Source organism: Hypanus sabinus, chromosome 8 (assembly GCF_030144855.1).
Source record: "Hypanus sabinus isolate sHypSab1 chromosome 8, sHypSab1.hap1, whole genome shotgun sequence".
Classification (NCBI taxonomy): Eukaryota; Metazoa; Chordata; class Chondrichthyes; order Myliobatiformes; family Dasyatidae; genus Hypanus; species Hypanus sabinus.
The window spans coordinates 23864613-23883275 of NC_082713.1; the positions used below are offsets into that span (position 1 = coordinate 23864613).

The 18663-nt window shown below is 42.7% G+C and overlaps 1 protein-coding gene across 3 annotated transcripts in view; it reads left to right on the forward strand.

The window, feature by feature from the left end:
- Window positions 1-18663, forward strand: part of col4a5 (collagen, type IV, alpha 5 (Alport syndrome)) — a 276446-nt gene that overhangs the window by 120059 nt on the left and 137724 nt on the right. For all 3 annotated transcript variants that reach the window (XM_059976825.1, XM_059976826.1, XM_059976827.1), the window contains 13 exons: window positions 2348-2374; window positions 2465-2545; window positions 4173-4235; window positions 5788-5823; window positions 5905-5946; window positions 6116-6205; window positions 7556-7609; window positions 7692-7751; window positions 10414-10458; window positions 11068-11121; window positions 13786-13827; window positions 16188-16278; window positions 16391-16426. In XM_059976825.1, the coding sequence (XP_059832808.1) occupies window positions 2348-2374; window positions 2465-2545; window positions 4173-4235; window positions 5788-5823; window positions 5905-5946; window positions 6116-6205; window positions 7556-7609; window positions 7692-7751; window positions 10414-10458; window positions 11068-11121; window positions 13786-13827; window positions 16188-16278; window positions 16391-16426 (721 nt within the window). The remainder of the gene's footprint in view (window positions 1-2347; window positions 2375-2464; window positions 2546-4172; window positions 4236-5787; window positions 5824-5904; window positions 5947-6115; window positions 6206-7555; window positions 7610-7691; window positions 7752-10413; window positions 10459-11067; window positions 11122-13785; window positions 13828-16187; window positions 16279-16390; window positions 16427-18663) is intronic.

The following is an 18663-nucleotide window of genomic DNA, read 5'->3' on the forward strand; positions in this document are numbered from 1 at the left end:
AAATAGGTTTGCTCATATTCTCTTTCCTTGTGTTCCATAGGCTTTAGATTTCTATCAACAGTCAATTTATTTTTGGAACCAAGAGATAACCAGCTTTTAATTGAACAGAGTCATCGAGAATGTTTATACAAGCTGAGTCATGAACTATTCGCGGCCACTGTTTCTATGAGCTTGTCTTGGATGTTCCACGACGTTGAAGTGGAATGCTGTTGCAAGGGGTTGTGGGAGAATGGAACAACCATTCTGCTGACACACTTCAGGGTTGAACTTAATTTTATAAAGGTGCTTTATGAAGTGGGAGAACATCAATACAAGCACTTGATAAGACCAGGACATCTCTCTGTCCTCCCCTTCTAGTGTACAAAGGCTTGAATAAAAGCTGGAATCGGTGATTCAGTGAGACTTTGGTATGGCCTTTGCAAAGAATATGCCTTTAGCAGAGGTGGTGGAACTCCTGTGTGCAAACGTTCACTTGGTCACTAGTGGTGAACCAAGCAGAGATAATGTTTCACATTAATGATCTTTCATTATTGCTGATGAATGCTTGTTGGCTTGAAAACTTTCCTGTGATTGTCATTTCTTTAAAATGTTCTCCTTTTATGACCTGTGAACTTTTGAGTTCTCCACTAAATTTTCCTCTGCAAGATTTAATTCCTCGCTCCCTCTGGACAAATAAATCACCTGTAACCTGTCTTCGACCATTCCAGCTGTGTCTATGAAAACAGGAATGAGAATTATACAGTCTTGGTCTCTCTGTAGGCCATTTCCCCAAAGGGTGACATGGGTAACTCTATACTGTGAAAGGTTGCAAGGCTCACACCTAATATTTGCATTCTTCCATCTGAATAATTTATCCAGGTCAATAGATAGGGGGAATAAAGAGAGCCAGTGTACTGACTCCTAATGTGTGCCCATTACCCCTGTGGAGTCTATATGGGTGTGTATGCGCATGTACACATATGCATGTTGAAAGGTTTGTTTATGCAAGTTTGTGTGCATGTGAATATAAAGGGAAACACCTGTATGCCTTTGCACTGTCCTTGCGTGTGCACATGCTTCAGGTGAGGATAGTTGAAGTTTGAAAGTGAATTCGTCCAGGATGTCATTGTTTGCCACACAACTGAGGACTCACTGGAGAGGATTTCAGGCCAATGAGACTGAAAGAACCATCACTGAGTTCCCCAATGCTGCCCTACGTGCACCCCCATCCCCCCACCTTGGTCAAAGAACTGTGACGTTTCCCATCTGGCATTGTGAATGGTAGCAACACTTGCCGATAGACTCTGCAATGCAGTAATCACATGCAACTGAGCAGGCAATATCAGACAGAAAGGAGAGCTAGATAAAGGGAAAATAGCAGTAGTTGCTAAAAGAAATGTCTTACTGTATAAATGCTTGTTTTATGCTGAGATGTTGAGCAAGCTATGATTTTACTCTTAGAAGGATGAGAAGTGAATTGATAGAGATGTACAAGATAGCAAGAAGCATAGATCAAGGAGATAGTCAGAGACATTGTCTCAGGGTGGAGATGGCAATTAACATGGGGCATAATTTTAAGGTGATTGGAGGAACATATGGTGAGGAAGTGGGATATCAGAGGTAAATTCAGTGATGAATGCATGAAATGCCCTGCCATGAATTAAAACTGCCGCCAGAGGTAGTGATAGAGGCAGATACATTGGGGGCATCTAAAAAAACTCTCAGATAGGCATGTGGATGATAGAAAAATGGAGGGCCATAACATCAAAAGGTCAGCACATATTTGTGTGTCAAAGGTCCTGTACTGCGCTGTAGTGCTTCTATGTACTGTTACTCATTGGAAGTTCAAAGTTTCAAAATGCATTTGTTATCAAAGAATGTATAAATTATACAACCTTGAGATTTGTTAGCTTACAGGCAGTTACAAGGTTGTACAATTTATGCAATCTTTGATAATAATTGCACTTTGAAACTGACGACTAATAGTCCATAGAATACTACAGCATAGTACAGGCCCTTTGACCCACAAAGTTGAACCGATCTTTTAATCTACTCTCAGGTCAATGTAATCCTTTCCTCCTTCATAGACTTACATTCTTCCTATTTCTGCCCTGGGGAAAAGTATCAGGCTATCCATTTAATCTATGCTTCCTATCATCATGCAGACCTCTATCAATCCAACCCTTCCCTCATACATAGTCCTCCATTTTTCAATCATGAATACCCCTATCTAAGAGCTTTTTAAATGCTCTCATTGTATCTGCCAGTGCACCATCTTGTCAGTAAATTGTTGCAGGATCTGGGGACAGAATTGGTCTGTTATTCAAATGCACTTTTCTATTCTGTGAACATGTTTTTCATTTTGCAGGGTCCTCCTGGGATTCCAGGAAGCAAGGTAAGTCCTCAGTTGTCCAGCTGTTCATTCCCCTCTTTACATGCTGCAGTTCTAGTTCACGTTAATCACTTTATTTTCCTCCCATGTCAGGGTGACCCTGGCGAGGTGATAATACCACCATTTTCAAATCAAAAAGGAGACCCAGGACCACCTGGCCTGCCAGGATTACCAGTAAGTATCAAAGTCTCCTGCCTTCTTTCTTAGCAGAGTTTGCAACACAGATTGTTACTAGATGGGCCTCTGCATGTGTTTGATTATGGATATCTATGTGATCAAAACTTATGATTCAAAACTATTGAAAAGAGATTATGTAAAAATTTTTTACTCAGTCAGGTCAAAAATATTAACTATTTTTTGTGGTGACAGAAGCGTCAATATTTTGAAATGACTTACAAGCCTTTATAAATTGTTCTTGGTGCTGGAATAGTGCTAGTTTCAGATTTACTCAAGGGCAACTAGTTAAACATTAATAATAAGGAGTGCCGTCACAAGAAATCATTAAGGACTCCTCATCATTCATCATCAAGGACCCCTAGTATCCATCATCAAGAGTCCCCCCATCATTCATCATCAAAGACCCCCACCATCCATCATCAAGAACCCCCACCATTCATCATCAAGGACCCCCACCATTCATCATCAAGGACCTCTATAATCCATCCTATCTCTTTTAGTCTACAGTCTCTGAAGCAACCATTAGACTTTGGGTGCCATGGTTAGCGTGATTCTATTACATTTTCGGGTGCTGGAGTTCAGAATTCAATTCCTTTTTAAGGAGTCGTTGTACACTCTCACTGTGGAATGCTTTGTTTACCTCGCACAGTCCGAAGATGTGCCAAGTGGGTTAATTTGTCATTGTATATCGGCCCGTGATTAGGTTAGCATTAATCGGAATTGTCGGGCTTTGCTGGGGCAGCGCGGCTGGAAGGGCCTACACATATCGCTAAATAAATATGACATCATATGGGGCCCTGCTTTTTTCAGTCAGCAGCCTGAGAGTGAAGAAGTTGTAAGCTTCACACCAGTTTAGCAGAGTGGGAACGGGGGCGTGAATGGCTGGAAAGGATCAACTTTTAAATTCTTTTACCTGTCCTATAAGGCTAAGAGGAAGAGCTTATTCAAGAAGTCCTACCCGAAAATCAGTCCAAGATATCTTGAGGCCTTCCAGACCCCTTCCACCAGAACCGCTTAAGCCAAGGAGATTTCTGCCTGTCATCAGTCGTTTCCTACCAGCCTTATGCACGTGCTGCCCATGTCTCCCAGTGCCTAGGTCAAGGATATTTGCAACTTGCACCTGATTCCATCTGCTTACTTCCTACCTAGGCTCACTAGAAAATGTACAGTGATTTGTGGTATTCTCCATCTAGTGTAATCAGTAATCAGCATTTACTGTGCCATTGGACAATGTCGTTGGTGTTGTTCCAAGTACTTCAAACGATTCTAACTTTTAAATTTGGACACTCGGATTACAGGCAGTTTTTTAAAAATCTCTGTTTTGTCCCTGCAATCTGGATCTGTTCCTCATGCATTTTAACTACTGTTCTAGAGCTTGCATCTCTCTTATCTCCACTTCAAATGCTAATCAGCTGCTAAAAACAGAAGGTATCTTCCTATCTGTCCACTCAACCAAGTGCCCACTATGGTAAGAGTAAATTAGAAGCAGTTTAGCACTGCATTAAATCTGTAGTAAGCTTAACTTTGATAGTGGATCTGTAAATTTGCATTGTTTCTTGGATTAATGTTAAAAATCTCAAGTTTAGGATATAAACACAAAGTTAATAAGTCTTTGTCTTCACAGGGACCCCAAGGTATAGCGGGAGCACAAGGCCTACCAGGTTCAACAGGACCAGCAGGTCAACCGGTATGTTAATAGCACTTCACTTTCAAAACTTCATCCACGGAACCAATTGCAATGGCAGGAGACCTCGCAGAATTGCATTCTTTTGGAGCAATAAGCTATGAGAGGAACACAGTAGGTCAAGCAGCGTCTGTGGGGAAAGGGATTGCCGACATTTTGAGTTGAAACCCTGAATCGGGAGTGGTACCCGCATTCTTTTGGGTTTGGAACATAAAGTATTAAACAAGCTAAAATCAAGTCTATTCTGCCTTTGAGTAAGACTACAGTGGGGTTTCACAAATTTTATAAAATTGCACTTTTAGTGACAGAGTGATATTAGATTTCATTCTTTTTCAATCGTTTTATTAAATTTCAAATTAATAAGCATATCATTATTGATAATGGTACACAGAGATTGGGATTACATTAATAACGGTTAACATGTAAAAACACATATTTCAAGTAACAAGAAGAGTTTAGCCTCCCAAACTCTTAGTAATTAATCATGAAGATATTTATAAAAGAGGAAAAAAACCCTAAACTAAGAAAAACTAAACTAAAAAAAAACAAAGATTGGGTTGCCATGTTTCATCGGTTAAAATTATAATTTGTCATTAACTCTGCTCCTCTATACATGAACAAAAAAATTACTAAAAAAAGGATTCAGATTCAGAAAGGGTCAAGTGATACTAGATTTCAAACAGACTAAAGGGTAAAGGAAGTTGGGGAAAATAAAGAAGTGTCTCCAAGCAACACACACTCAAAATACTGGAGGAACTCAGCAGGCCAGGCAGCATCGATGGGGAAAAAAAGGCACAGACAACGTTTTAGGCCAAAGGATCTCTCTTGTTTGAAGTTTCTCCAAGTTTGGTTTAGCTGGTACATCTGGTTCCAGCCATGGGAAAGATAGATTCACAGCCTGCTCACCACTTCATTTTGAGTAGACAAAAGAGCTGTTGGGCAAGACGAAACAGGGCCACTGATTTGTAATCTGGGCACTGAGTGGTGGTTGTGCAATGATGACAGGAGACCTGTGCCGGAGCGTTTTTAAAGTGGAAAAGCTGTTGCGGTCTCTCAACTTCAGAAGTCCGGGTCCAGTGGTACGAACACATATCGCAAACAGGGCTTGTGGATTGTTTGCCGCAGTGGATGGCCATGACGTTTCTGGCGGCTTCGCTCTCCACGGAGTGCTGCAGGCCCATCTTCCTTGCTGTTGGATGTCACTGCAAATCTCATACGCTCAGTCCGTGGGACACAATTTCACATGCTCGCACAGGCGTGTCCCTATTCCACCGGGGTATGAGGCCCGCCGGCTACCCTCACCTGGCTTAGCCCACCTGTCGAATTGGTGTGCTGGGGTGTGGCCGCTGTCACATGGAAACAGCTACTCGGAGCCACAGGTGAGGGCTGAGTGTCCAGTAGTGAGGGAACTTCTCCTGAAGCCCCTTCATCAGTGCAACCCTTCCCTGGAAACCCCATGCTAAATTGTGGAGTTAAAAAAAATTATCTCCCAAAACAGGTTTGGGACTGAATCAAGTTACAATTATTCACTGTAAAACTGCTCCATCTATTCTAGGGTCTCCCGGGTCCTCCTGGTCTCCCTGGACAGAAGGTAAGATGAGTGAAGGTAGCTTTCTCCTTTTAACTGAGTATTCATCACAAGTAGCCTCACAAGTCTCCTTTTTGCCCCTAGGGGAACATGGGTTTGAATTTCCAAGGACCCAAAGGGGAAAAGGTAAGCACATCTTCATCTACATTTTTCTATTTTTAATTGTCACCTCTTATCATTGGTGGTCATACTTGTGATTCACAACTGTCTTTGATTTTCTGACATCTCCAGTTTGCGATGGGTTAAATCACAAAACGGCAATTTTTTTCACTGCTTTTGTGCTGATCCTTTCCAGGGTGACCCAGGGCTCCAGGGTCCTCCCGGCCCTCCAGGACAGTTGGAGCAGCTGAATTCTCCTGGGGTGGATTTCCAGAAAGGAGACAAGGTAACTGGTTCACTCACAAACAGGAGGAAACCCGAGCAACACACACAAGAAGCTGGAGGAACTCAGCAGGCCAGGCGGCATCTATGGAAAAGAGTACAGTCGACATTTTGGGCTGAAACTCTTCATCGGGAATGAAGGAAGAAAAGAGAGATGAGGAGTCAGAGTTGGAAGGAGGGAGGAGGGGAGGAAGAAACACAAGGTGATGGTTCAAACTGGGAGTGCGGGGAGAGGTGAAGTAAAGAGCTGGGAAGTTGATTGGTGAAAGAGATACAGGGCTGGAGCAAGGGGAATCTGACAGGAGAGGACAGAAGGCCACGGAAGAAAGAAAAGGGGGAGGAGCACCAGAGGGAGGTGATGAGCAGGTAAGAAGGTAGGTGAGAGAGGGAAAAGGGGATGGTGAATGGTAAAGGGGTGGAGGGGGGCATTACCGGAAGTTCGAGAGATCGATGTTCATGCCATCGGGTTGGAAACTACCCAGATGGAATATAAGTTTTTGCTCCTCCAACCTGAGAGTGGCCTCATTGTGACAGTAGAGGAGGCTGTGGATTGACTGGTCGGAATGGGAATGGGAAGTGGAACTAAAATGGGTGGCCACTGGGAGATCCCGCTTTTCTTGGCAAACTGTAAATTGGGTAACCGATTCATCACTTGCCACATTGTAATTTTCTGTCTAACTTCAAAGTGTATGCAGTTTGTTGCCAGTTGGGCAAAGGGATGTTGCATGGCAAGCAGTTGCCAGTGTTGCTACAGTGATAGGCACAGGTTGGAGCGTCTCCAACCTCCAATCACAATATTCCTGCGACCAACACAACACTGCAGTCTGCTGCAGTGGGAAGAGTCTGTGACCATCCCTGTCTGTGATTCCATTTCAGATTTGCAAACATGTTGGCTAATCAACACATCAGGATAAGCTCTTTAATCTAAGCTTCTAGCTAAAATATCCTGTGATTAAGAATAATTGCAGCACAGAGCGCATTATTCCTCCATAGTACTGAAGCATTGCTATTGCATTGTTACAAGTGCAGCCTTTTGTGTACATTGTTAAATCCAGGACCCCAAGTGCTGGCTGAGGGGAATGCAGAAGTTACAATTGTTCTGCTGGCAGAAGTCTCCCTTTGTTCTGACCCCTTTGCTTCTTACTTAGCCACCTGCACAAAGATTTTATTGGCTGTTTTGTGAGCTTATTTGCTTCCATTGGGAATTTATTGAGCACACAATGAATTTTTATATATTAAATCAGTGAGTGCTTCACAAATAATCCATTGGTTGCGAAGCATATGGTGATCTGCTTTACATTCTTCCATTTAACTTCTTGTGAATAGCACCTAAAATTAGTTTTGTTCTTGGTAGGGCGACATTGGTCCACCTGGTGAACCTGGAGAGAGGGGCTTCCCTGGCCCTCCTGTAAGTATGGAATACAGAGTTTACCTGCAGCAGTTTAGAGAGTTGTTCACCTGTCATTCACTCCGTATTTCATTCGTCGTAGGGTCCCCCTGGGTATAGTGCCAAAGGTCAGAAGGGTGAGCCAGGAGAACCGGGAAAGAGGGTGAGTACTAAATGAGGAGTCTCTGCGCAGTTATTCATTCAGCAGTTTTTGGCCTGGATGAAGACCATAAGGCACAGGAGCAGAATTAAGCCAGCCATCCCATCGATTCTGCTCTGCTACTCCATCACAGCTGAATTATTATACCTCTCAACCCCATTGTCTTGCCTTTTCCCCATAACCATCGATGCTCTTGCTAATCAAGAGCCTATCAACCTCCACTTTAAATATCCTAAATAACTTCACCGCCATCTGTGGCAACGAGTTCCACAGATTCACCACCTTCTTGGCTAAAGAAATTCCTCCTCATCTCTGTTCTGAAGGGATATCCTTATATTTTGAGGTTGTGCTCTCTGTTCTTAGACTCACCCACTTCATCTTCACCATGTACATTCTGTCTCTGTCTTTCAATACTCAATAGATTTCAATGAGATCCCCACTCATTCTGATAAATTAAACACTTTCAACAGTAGACATGAGTGCTTTCTGAAGATGAATTCTGTCCTATATAACTCAAATTCAGTGTAATTCATTGTTGTTGAATTAACCACAAAGGGTTTTGTGATCTGGGCTTTAATCTATAAAATTCCCTTCTGGAGAAAACCTTTATAGTCATGTGAAGAACATGCAAACTCCATTTAGATAGTAGCTGATGTCAGGTTTGAACCAAAGTCACTGGGGCTATCAGGCAGAACCCCGAATATCCATGTCACAAAGCAGAGCGCTCCATGAGTAGCAATTCCACTGAGACAGAGAATTGCGAGGACATGCCTCGGTCTGTTCTAATGGTCTTTGACAGCGTGTACTATCAACAGACTTTTCCATTCTCCCTGTATGTCACTAACAATCAGAAACATTTGGAAAATTGAACTGTATTTACAGTTATTAAAATGAAAGTTATTAAAGAATATTAACAAGTAAATCATATATATATAAAATAATTAATTACATATATTAATTCATCTTAATTTTTGTTAAGGCAAATGAACAAAGCACTTCCCTTCTTTAATGAGGGTGGTGTTGAGCTTCCAATGACTCTTTCAGTGTTGGACTGAGTGGTGATTTTTCCATCAAAGTGGAAAACCATCACCTGGCATCTACTGCAGCCTACACTTCGATTTACCCCTCTCTGAACACCAGCACCGTACTGGCCTTCGATTTACCCCTCTCTGAACACTCCAGCACCGTACTGGCCTTTGATTTACCCCTCTCTGAACACCAGCACCGTACTGGCCTTCGATTTACCCCTCTCTGAACACTTCAGCACTGTACTGGCCTTCGATTTACCCCTCTCTGAACACTCCAGCACCGTACTGGCCTTCGATTTACCCCTCTCTGAACACTTCAGCACCGTACTGGCCTTCGATTTACCCCTCTCTGAACACTTCAGCACCATACTGGCCTTCGATTTACCCCTCTCTGAACACTTCAGCACCGTACTGGCCTTCGATTTACCCCTCTCTGAACACTTCAGCAACATACTGGCCTTCGATTTACCCCTCTCTGAACACTTCAGCACCGTACTGGCCTTCGATTTACCCCTCTCTGAACACTTCAGCACCATACTGGCCTTCGATTTACCCCTCTCTGAACACTTCAGCACCGTACTGGCCTTCGATTTACCCCTCTCTGAACACTTCAGCACCGTACTGGCCTTCGATTTACCCCTCTCTGAACATTTCAGCAGTGTACTGGCTTTCGGTTTACCCCTCTCTGAATGGCTGTGATCACATCCCCATTTTTTGTACTTTATTCCTTGTATTGTTTTCCTCTTTTATCTGTTGATCCATGATGAGGTAGATCATAAAGTCAGAAGTCCATCTTCCTGTACAAGAGTGCATTCAATAGTCTTATAACTGTGGGGAGAAAGCTTTCCTTGCGGCTGTTGCCAGATGCTGTCATGCTTTTGTATCTTCGGCCTGATGGGGAGGGGGGGAGTGAGGAGGAGAGAGAATGTTTGGGGTGGGATGGGCCTTTGATTGTGTTGGTTGCATTATCAAGGTAGTGGGAAGTGTAAGCAGAATCCATGGAGGGGAGGCTGGTTTTTGTGATATGCTGAGCTGTGTCCACAACTCTCTGCAGTCACTTGCCCTAACAGGCAGAAAGCAGTTTGTCATACCAAGCCATGGCGCCTCGAGATAGGATGCTTTCTACGATAAAAATTGTTGATGGGCAGTGGGAACGTGACAGATTTCTTTAGCCTCCTGAGGAAGCAGAGGTTCTGATGAGCTTCCTTCTCCATTGTTTCAATTTGTTTGGACAATGCCAGCCTATTGATGATGTTCACTCCTAGGAACTTGAAGTTCTCAACCTTCCCAAAGCTTATTTGGCGGGGGGGGGGGGGGGGGGGGGGATGGTGGGTCAGCTTGTAACATCCATTGTGCAGGGTCTAGATTTGGGCTTTGAGTTAGAGACATGTACCTTGTACCAGATAGGCAAGGGGCTGCTACTCAGTTAGAAACTATTTAAAAATTGACTTCATTCCTCAATAGCAAAACATTTGCTCTGATGAAACTTCTCAGGGAAAATTTGCACTTTATTTACAGTTTTATGTTAGGTATTGTAGTACATCTGTGCCTGTTACCTTTTGCTAGCCTCTGTTGAAAGCAAGTCATGTTTAAATATTTAGTTTCCAGATTTTTTTTCTCTATTTTTCTTAACACAGGGAAAACCTGGTAAAGATGGAGAACCAGGCAATCCAGGATTTGATGTAAGTACCTGAACAAAATTGAACACTTATTGTTTATTTAAAGATATAGCATGAAACAGGCCATTTCGGCCCAGTGAGCGGCGCCACCCAGCAATTAACGCTAGCCCAGTGACAGGACAATTTACAATGACTAATTAATCTATTAAACGGCTTGTCTCTGGAATGTGGGAGGAAACCCACGCGCTCACAGGCAGGACGTACGAGCTCCTTACGGACGTAATTGAAATTGAACTCCAAACACTGACGTTCCGAGCTGTAATAGCATCACACTAACTGCTGTTACTACGGCAGCCCTGCAGGGATTTTTATTATTCTGCAATTCTGCCAGAAAATTGCCAAGAGCAGCCTCTGAATTAAAAACTTACTCTCTTGACAGGATTCTTTGTCAATTGGCCTTGCGTCGTCTCCACTTTTCTGCCAGATTTCTGCAGAGCATCGGCAAGACCCTGTCCATGGTGGCAACCATCTAATTTTCTCTACTCAAGCTTCCACAGTTTGCTTGCCAGGGCCTACAATTTGATTGACCACCAATGGAATCATTTTGAGGACACCCAGCTCTTGTGAAAATGCTTTGTAACAGTAGAGTGACACCATCTTTTGTTTTAACAGGGTCTCCCAGGAAATCCAGGCTTGCCCGGACCACCAGGCAGAGATGGACAGAAGGTAAACTACGCAGAGTTTACAGCACAAGTCAGACCACTTTGCAAGGATAAACTTTCAGGAGCAGAACCATTTTGACAAATTTGTTAACATCAAACTTCCTGATCACTGAAACCATCCCTTTTCCAGTTTTTTCTTGCTCTGAAGTTTCTAACCATCTGGACAAACTGTCTTGTGATACTTTACCAAACATGGGTAGCAGGCTCTTAAACAAGGGAGAATCTATCACTATATTCAGAAAGGTAAAAAGAGAGGGTCATAGAATTAAGTTCAGGGTCAGAAATATTTTTTTTAACCTCATGTGTGCTGTTTACATCTCCGTCACTTCTGCCATCAGATAACTTTGCAAAGACTTGTAATTAAACCCAGGACTGTACAACATCCAGCCTGAAGTGTAACATCATTGACATTTAAATGAATAAAAATAAGATGTTGACATTAATGTTTTTAAGAACACTTTTTACTAAAACTAGTCTTTTGAAGCAATTAGTTTATGGAAATTTGACACCATAGGGAGATTGTGTACATTGAATTGGTGATCTTGCTGGATCCTTATTGCTTATAAATTCGCAGTAGCGAGTGTATCACTGGCCACCATTGAACAGAGATAGGTAGTTTGGTAGCTGCACATAGAATGTGAGAATTAAATTAGAAATTGGGAGGTGCTGATTGGCATAGCCATATAGAGAGCCTATAAAATTACTCAACCAGAGGTACTCTTTTGTTTTTTAAATGTGTTTTTATGACGGTAAGACTATACTGTCCTCCAAGAACAACGGGTACCTCAGGTATACCGCATTAGCGGTCTGTTTGAGGTTCAGAGCCACTGAACTGGGTGTCGAAGGAGCCGGCAGACAAGTCTGAGAAGGAGAAGCTGGCCCTTGGCCGGGAGAAGAAGTTGACGGACGGCTGGGAGAAGTAGAAGCAGGTGGATGAGTCAGAGAAGGAGGAGCCGGTGGATGACAGGGAGAAGAAGAAGCCGGCGGATGGCCGGGAGAAGGAGGAGCTGGCAGATAGGCTGGAGAAGTTGCGGAGGAGCTCACCTGGGTACAGACAGTGCTGCTGCCTGCCACTCAAAGACATTGGAGTTGGTGCACAAAGCAGCATGAGGTGTAACTGTGAGCGACTGTCTTGGATGTTTCCCTTACGATTGCAAGACCCTGTTGGACATTGGTAACATGAGACACTGCAGGCCTGTTCTTCATGTTTGGTGGAGAGGCAGGCAACAAGGCAGCAGTGTGGCCTTGGTTATAGTAAAGACAAGGCCTCAAGCGTGGAGTCTGTGCTCAATTGGGAGTTGGCCTCGCCTGTCAATGCTGCCCTCCACTGTTCAATAGGTGGAAGGACATTGAAACTGATTGCATGTCGTTCAGGGTCTTGAACTATACATGTGTTTTCTTGGATAACAATGTGTGGTTTTTTTCTCTCTCTCTCTCTCTCTCTCGCTATTTTGAATGTATGTTATGCACCTGAGCCACAGAGGTCTGTCTCATTCATCTGTATCCACTGTTACACACCAGCAGCACAAGTCCACAACCGGAGTCAAGTTTTAATGTTAAACAATTATTTTTATCAGTATCTACCCAAAATACAGAAGATTAAACAAACTACTCTCCTAAACAGAAGTTAACAGTGTTATGCATTTGTGGCTCCCAAATCAGGCTTAGGGACGGTTCTTAAAGTCTTAAGATGGCAAGCTGAAAAGTTCTGGTAACCCACGGAATAGGTGAGAGGAGAAACGTGTAAATTCACATTGAAGTGTAACAAGGAGGCGTTCACAAAGAATATCAAAAGTCCCACACTGGGAAACAAGATAGCAGTCACAGAAGATCTCAGCCAATGAGTAGTGTTCTAAAATCCACGTAGAGTTATCACAAGGTGACAGTCACGGAATATTCCTTAGCACAAGTGGCCACCACATAACACACTCGGATCCATGTAAGGGTTAATGAAAATGGTCGCCACAGAATACTCCACGTATGGATTTTAAGAAGTGACAGTCACATATCCAATATGTACCGTGTGCCACTCATGCACCCAAACCTTTGGGCAAAGTATCAAACTTCACCCATTACTGTAGCAAGCGGCTGCTCACAGTCTAGAGTCTTATCTCTCTCTCTCTCTCTCTCTCTCTCTCTCTCTCTCTCTCCCTCCCTCTCTCTCCCCCTCCCCCCCTCCCTCTCTCCCACCCTCTCATGTCCCAGCAGCCTGTCCGCATTCTGTTACACTGACGTCATGCTCCCGCTTAGTCCAGGCATTTAAAGTGATGCCCGCAATAAATGAAATCCATGGTCACGTAACACCATGTATGGTCTGAATTGGCAATTCAACTTGGTTTAATTGGATTTGTAGAGTCCTTGAAAGTATGTCTATAGGTTTTGGAATCAGTTCACTGTTGAGGTGGATGAAGTTATCCATGCTGGATTGAGAGCCTGATGGTTGTAGGGTAATAACTGTTCCTGAACCCGGTGGAACTGGTGGTGTGGGACCTAAGGCCCCTGTACCTCCTGCCTGATGGTAGTGGTGAGATGAGAGCATGGCCTGGATGCTGGGTGTCCTTGATGATGAATGCTTCTTTCATCTTCATACATTCTCTTGGAGGCTAAGTAATTATTTCATGATCTAAAATATTTACAGTTCTAACTAACTTTTGTTTTGTGTGACTAGGGTCAGAAAGGTACCGCTGGTTTCCCTGGTCCACCGGGAGCTGTGAGTATCCAAGACAATTTTCTGTGTCTACCATCATGTTTAATGATGCAAATTAATGTATTCTTTGACAGATTACCAGTAAACTTGATTGGATATAGCTGAACAAACTAGTGAATAGACAAAATTACAGTATTTACCTTTCTTGAATTTGGCACGGAAATTGGAAAATTATCTCTAATTGCCCTAAAAATGGAAGGAAATTCAGAGTCAACCACATTGTCGGAGCCATAAGAGATTGCAGATTCTGGGAGCTGGAACAGCACAAGGCCTGGTTGAACCCAGAGGAGTTGAGCAGCTCCTTGGGGATGACATTTAGGTTCAAGGCCCTACATCAGCACTGAGAATAGAGAGGAAAAATAGCCAGTATAAAAGCAAAGAGAGAGGTAGAGGAGGCCAGTAAAGATTGCTGCAGATTGGTAGTTATGTTTATGACAAGAAAAGTTAAAACTTTCTTAACCTGCTGAGCATTACTAAACCAAGTGAGTTTTAAGACAGTTTTGTAGACTCATGATCACTATCACTAGCATTCTTATTTCATTAACTGATTTAAGTTAACGGTTGCCACAAGAGGGCACAGGCTTAAGGTGCTGGGCAGTAGGTACAGAGGAGATGTCGGATAAGTTTTTTTACACAGAGAGTGGTGAGTGTGTGGAATGGGCTACCAGCAACAGTGGTGGAGGTGGATACGATAGGGTCTTTTAAGAGTCTTTTGGATAGGTACATGGAGCTTAGAAAAATAGAGGGTTATGAGTAAGTCTAGTAATTTCTGAGGTAGGTAGGGACATGTTTGACACAACCTTGTGGGCTGAAGGGCCTGTATTGTGCTGTAGGTTTTCTATGTTTCTAAGTTCTTCGTGTGTCAGTGGTAAGATATTACTTAATGTCTATGGTTTATTTGTTCAGGCTTCTCAGTAATTTGTAGAATAATATAGTCGCTATAGGACCCTATCCTAATACTTATTTAATACAAGTGTTGGCCAGTGACTCGATAAATTTCTGAAGTTCCTGGTTTGAATCTAGCCCTAATAAACAAAATACAGACTTTGACACAAGGTCAGAGGCTTCAGTTTACTCAGTTTTCAAACCAGGCAGGTAATTAAAGCTATTCTAGAGGATGTAAGTGGTTTAATTGGTATATCCTTTCCCTTTCAAGAAGTCTGGACTGGAGATTGTTTAAATACTCAAAATTCTCAGAGTGGATTTGAGCAAGGATGAGTCACTGGCTTTTGTTGGGGCTTTAAAACAGTGGATTTTTCAGAAAAAAAAAAGCTGGAAAAAAAAGATCTGTCTGTTGAGAACCCAAAATTGGACAGTAAAGGCAATATAGTAGCTTTCAGCTTCTATGTGCTGGATGTACACCCAGCCAAGGTTTGTGGAATGTGGAAGTTTTCTTTCAGCGTAAAGAACTCTTAACTGCCCACACCATAAACATAACAATTTCTTCAGATGCTGGAAGTCCGGAAAAACACAGGCACACATGCAAAATGCTGGACGAACTCAGCAGTTCAGACAGCATCTTCAGAGAAGAATAAAGAGTCACCTTCATGTGTTTTTACACTGGATCAGAGCTCGCAACGGGAAAAAAAATCTACTGACAGGTTGGCATTTACACAGGGTTGTGGAATCCTGAAAAGATAAATGCAAAATGGAGCTGTTAATCTGTAGGATAATGAATAGAAGAAAACAAGACTAAAGTAAATTGAGAAAAAATCTGAGAGGCTGATGAAGGGTCTTGACCCGAAACATCGACTGTTCATTCCCATCCATAGATGCTGCCTGACCTGCTGAGCTCCTCCAGCACAGTGTGTGTATTGCTCTAGGTTTCCAGCATCTACAGTACCTCTTGGGTCTAAGATAAGATCAGCTTTATTTCCCATGTACATCAAAAGTGAAATGCGTAGTTTGACCAACACAGTCTGTGGATGCGCTGGGGGCAGCCCACAAGTGTTGCCATGGTTCCAGCACCAACATTGCAAGCCCACAATGCACTAACTTTAACCCATACACATTTGGATTGTAGGAGGAAATGAGAGCATCCTGAGGAAACCCACACAGTCGTGGGGAGAAGGTACAAACTCCTTACAGACAGCAATGGGAATTGAACCCCAGATCGTAGGCACTGTAAAGCATTGTACTAGCCTCTACTCTACCTTACCACCCTTTTGACAATGAGGTCACACAGTGCTTCTTCACATAGGAATAATAATTCAAAGAACTTAACTAAACTAACAATTGTCAAATACATTTATATGGGGAAATTTATTCTACCTTACCTCTGTTGGGACTGCTTTGGAAATTTAGATCTTAATGTAATTTTGCTACCAATAATCATCATAAAATTTGCCCTTTCTTTTCTCCAGGTTATTTCAAGACCAGGTGATACCATTGGACAGAAAGGTGACCCAGGTCCCGCTGGCTCCCTTGGTCTAACTGGAGATCGAGGCCCTCCGGGTTAGTTTTTTTTTAATATTGGTGTATTTCATTCAAACCCTTCCCAATTAAGGACTTTAATTGTTAAAGAAAGATGTGATTATGTACTAACCTGTTGCTGTTCCCCTTGCAGGACCTGCAGGTTTACCAGGTCCACCAGGTCCTCCAGGTGAGGTATATTAATTGTATGGATGTAAAATCAAATAATTCCTTGTCTCTGTGTCTTATCCTGAAACATTTAGTTTTGTCATACAGCACAACAACAAGTCCTTCGGCCTATCAAGTTCATACCAACCAGCAAACAACCACTTACACAGGAAAGGTCCTTTGACCCATCAAGTCCATAGCAACCAGCAAACACCCACTTACACAAATTCTACTCTATTGTCATTTTATTCTCCATACATTCCCATCAATTTTCCCTCAAATTCTACCCCTCACCTATACGTCTGGCGTAATTCACAGTGACAAACTGCCATGGCAACCTGCAGGCCTTTGAGAGGAAGCCCAAGTTTTCACCGCCGGAGTGTGCAAACTCCACACACATATAGTATTCGATGTTAGGGCTGAACCTGAGTAGCTGGAGCTGTGTGCCATCCCTGATATTTATTTATACATTTTTTTAAAGCCTACCAGATTAAAGTGAAGTTGGCTAAGTATCCAAAATATACAGAACAGTCAGATTAACCAAACTTTTCATGCAAAAGTAGAGCAGAAGATCTCCACTGGTATAAAATCTTAACAAAAACCAGTTATCTATGATATCCCAATTCATTCTATTAATTTCTCAAAACTCTTCTTTCCTGCTCTGCGTTGAGTCACATAATCCCTTACGGCCTCGATAAGCTCTTGCCTGAAGCTTATTTGTATGTCAATACATGGCCATTCTTGAGAGAGCAAACTTAATTTGGCATACTGTTGCAAAATCTAGGCATATTGTATTACTTAGAACAACACCCCACGGGAAGCTTGGTTGTGCCCAAACCAAATACGATTTGCTTTTTTCCCTGGCATCCGTATTGGGAGGGTCATTTTGTCCCTGGTCCTGCTGTGTCAATGAGACGCTGTGATAAAGGAAGCAGAGGTGTAAAATTGCTCAATCTGCACCCCATAGGTTTGGTTTATAAGGATGCAATTGCTATTCAGCCTCTCAAGCCTACTAAGAGTGTAAGAAATAGAAGTTGGAATAGGCCATGCAGCCTTTTGTGACAAACCTAGAGCAAAACTATAAATATTGATTTTAGAGGAAGATGGAGAGATGAAGATAGACAACTTGGTTATATTTCTTCCTGCAAGTAATATTTTGACAGTTCACGCTTTTATACTTTTTGGGAAGATCCTGACTAATCTATAGCCCCACCCTTTTTCCTGATGTGTATATTCCTTTTTTTTTCCCTAATTTCCCATAATGTATTGATAGCTGCCTTAAATGCACTTTGTCAGTGAGCATCCACTACAAGGTAGAAAATTTCAGTCCTCAGTTGCATTTTCTACAATCAGCAGCTCACCGATGTTCTCCCACTCAATCCGTCCTGAAACCCTTAGGGGCCCACGGTTTTTTGGTCTTCTCTGGAGTCACTGGCCTTTTTGGGCAGAGAGTTCAGATATTTACCTGCCTTTGTGCAGTGAGTGTGTTGCCTCAGTTCCCTCCTGAGTGGCCCTGCTCCTGGGTTGGCATGGCAGTGTCGCAGTTAGCATAACACTATTAAACCACAGGTTTAATTCTGCCACTGTCTGTAAGGAACTTGTACGTTTTCACCATGGCCACATGAGTTTCCTCTGGACGTTCTGGTTTCCTCCCACATTCCAAAGAGGTATGGGGTCGTAGGTTAATCAATCACATGGGTACTTTGGGGCAGTAAAGGCTTTTTGCCCTGGAAGAAACTATTAATGTGCTGTATCACTAAATTTAAAAAATATTAAATTAAAAAATGTATCTCAGAGCCCAATATATCTTCCATTAATCAAAGTAATCAGAGCTGATTCCACATCCAAGAATGTGGGTCTGACTCTCCAAGTCCCCCATAAATGTTCTGCTTGCTGAGTAAGTCCATCAACTCACCTGAATTGCCCTTCGATGAGAAGTTCAGCGTCGTGCGTGAGTTATGAAGAAATACCACACCAACTTGCACTGCTCTGCTGCTTTTCTTCTCTGGAATTGTAAGTAATTGCAAATTGGATCATGTCAGTAAACAAGTTAATCAAACTGCATTGTGGTCATGCCACTAAATTCATAGCTCTTCAGAACAGGGATGTCAAGGAAATCACATAGGCACTTCTCACTATTTTCGTCTTTTCTTATCCGGTAGTGTAGGTAAGAGGTTGAAATTTGAGCCTTTTCTGTAGGTTTGTTCCTTAATAAAGCAGTAACTTATGAGGTGAGGCAAGTTCTTCAGTTTGACGCTT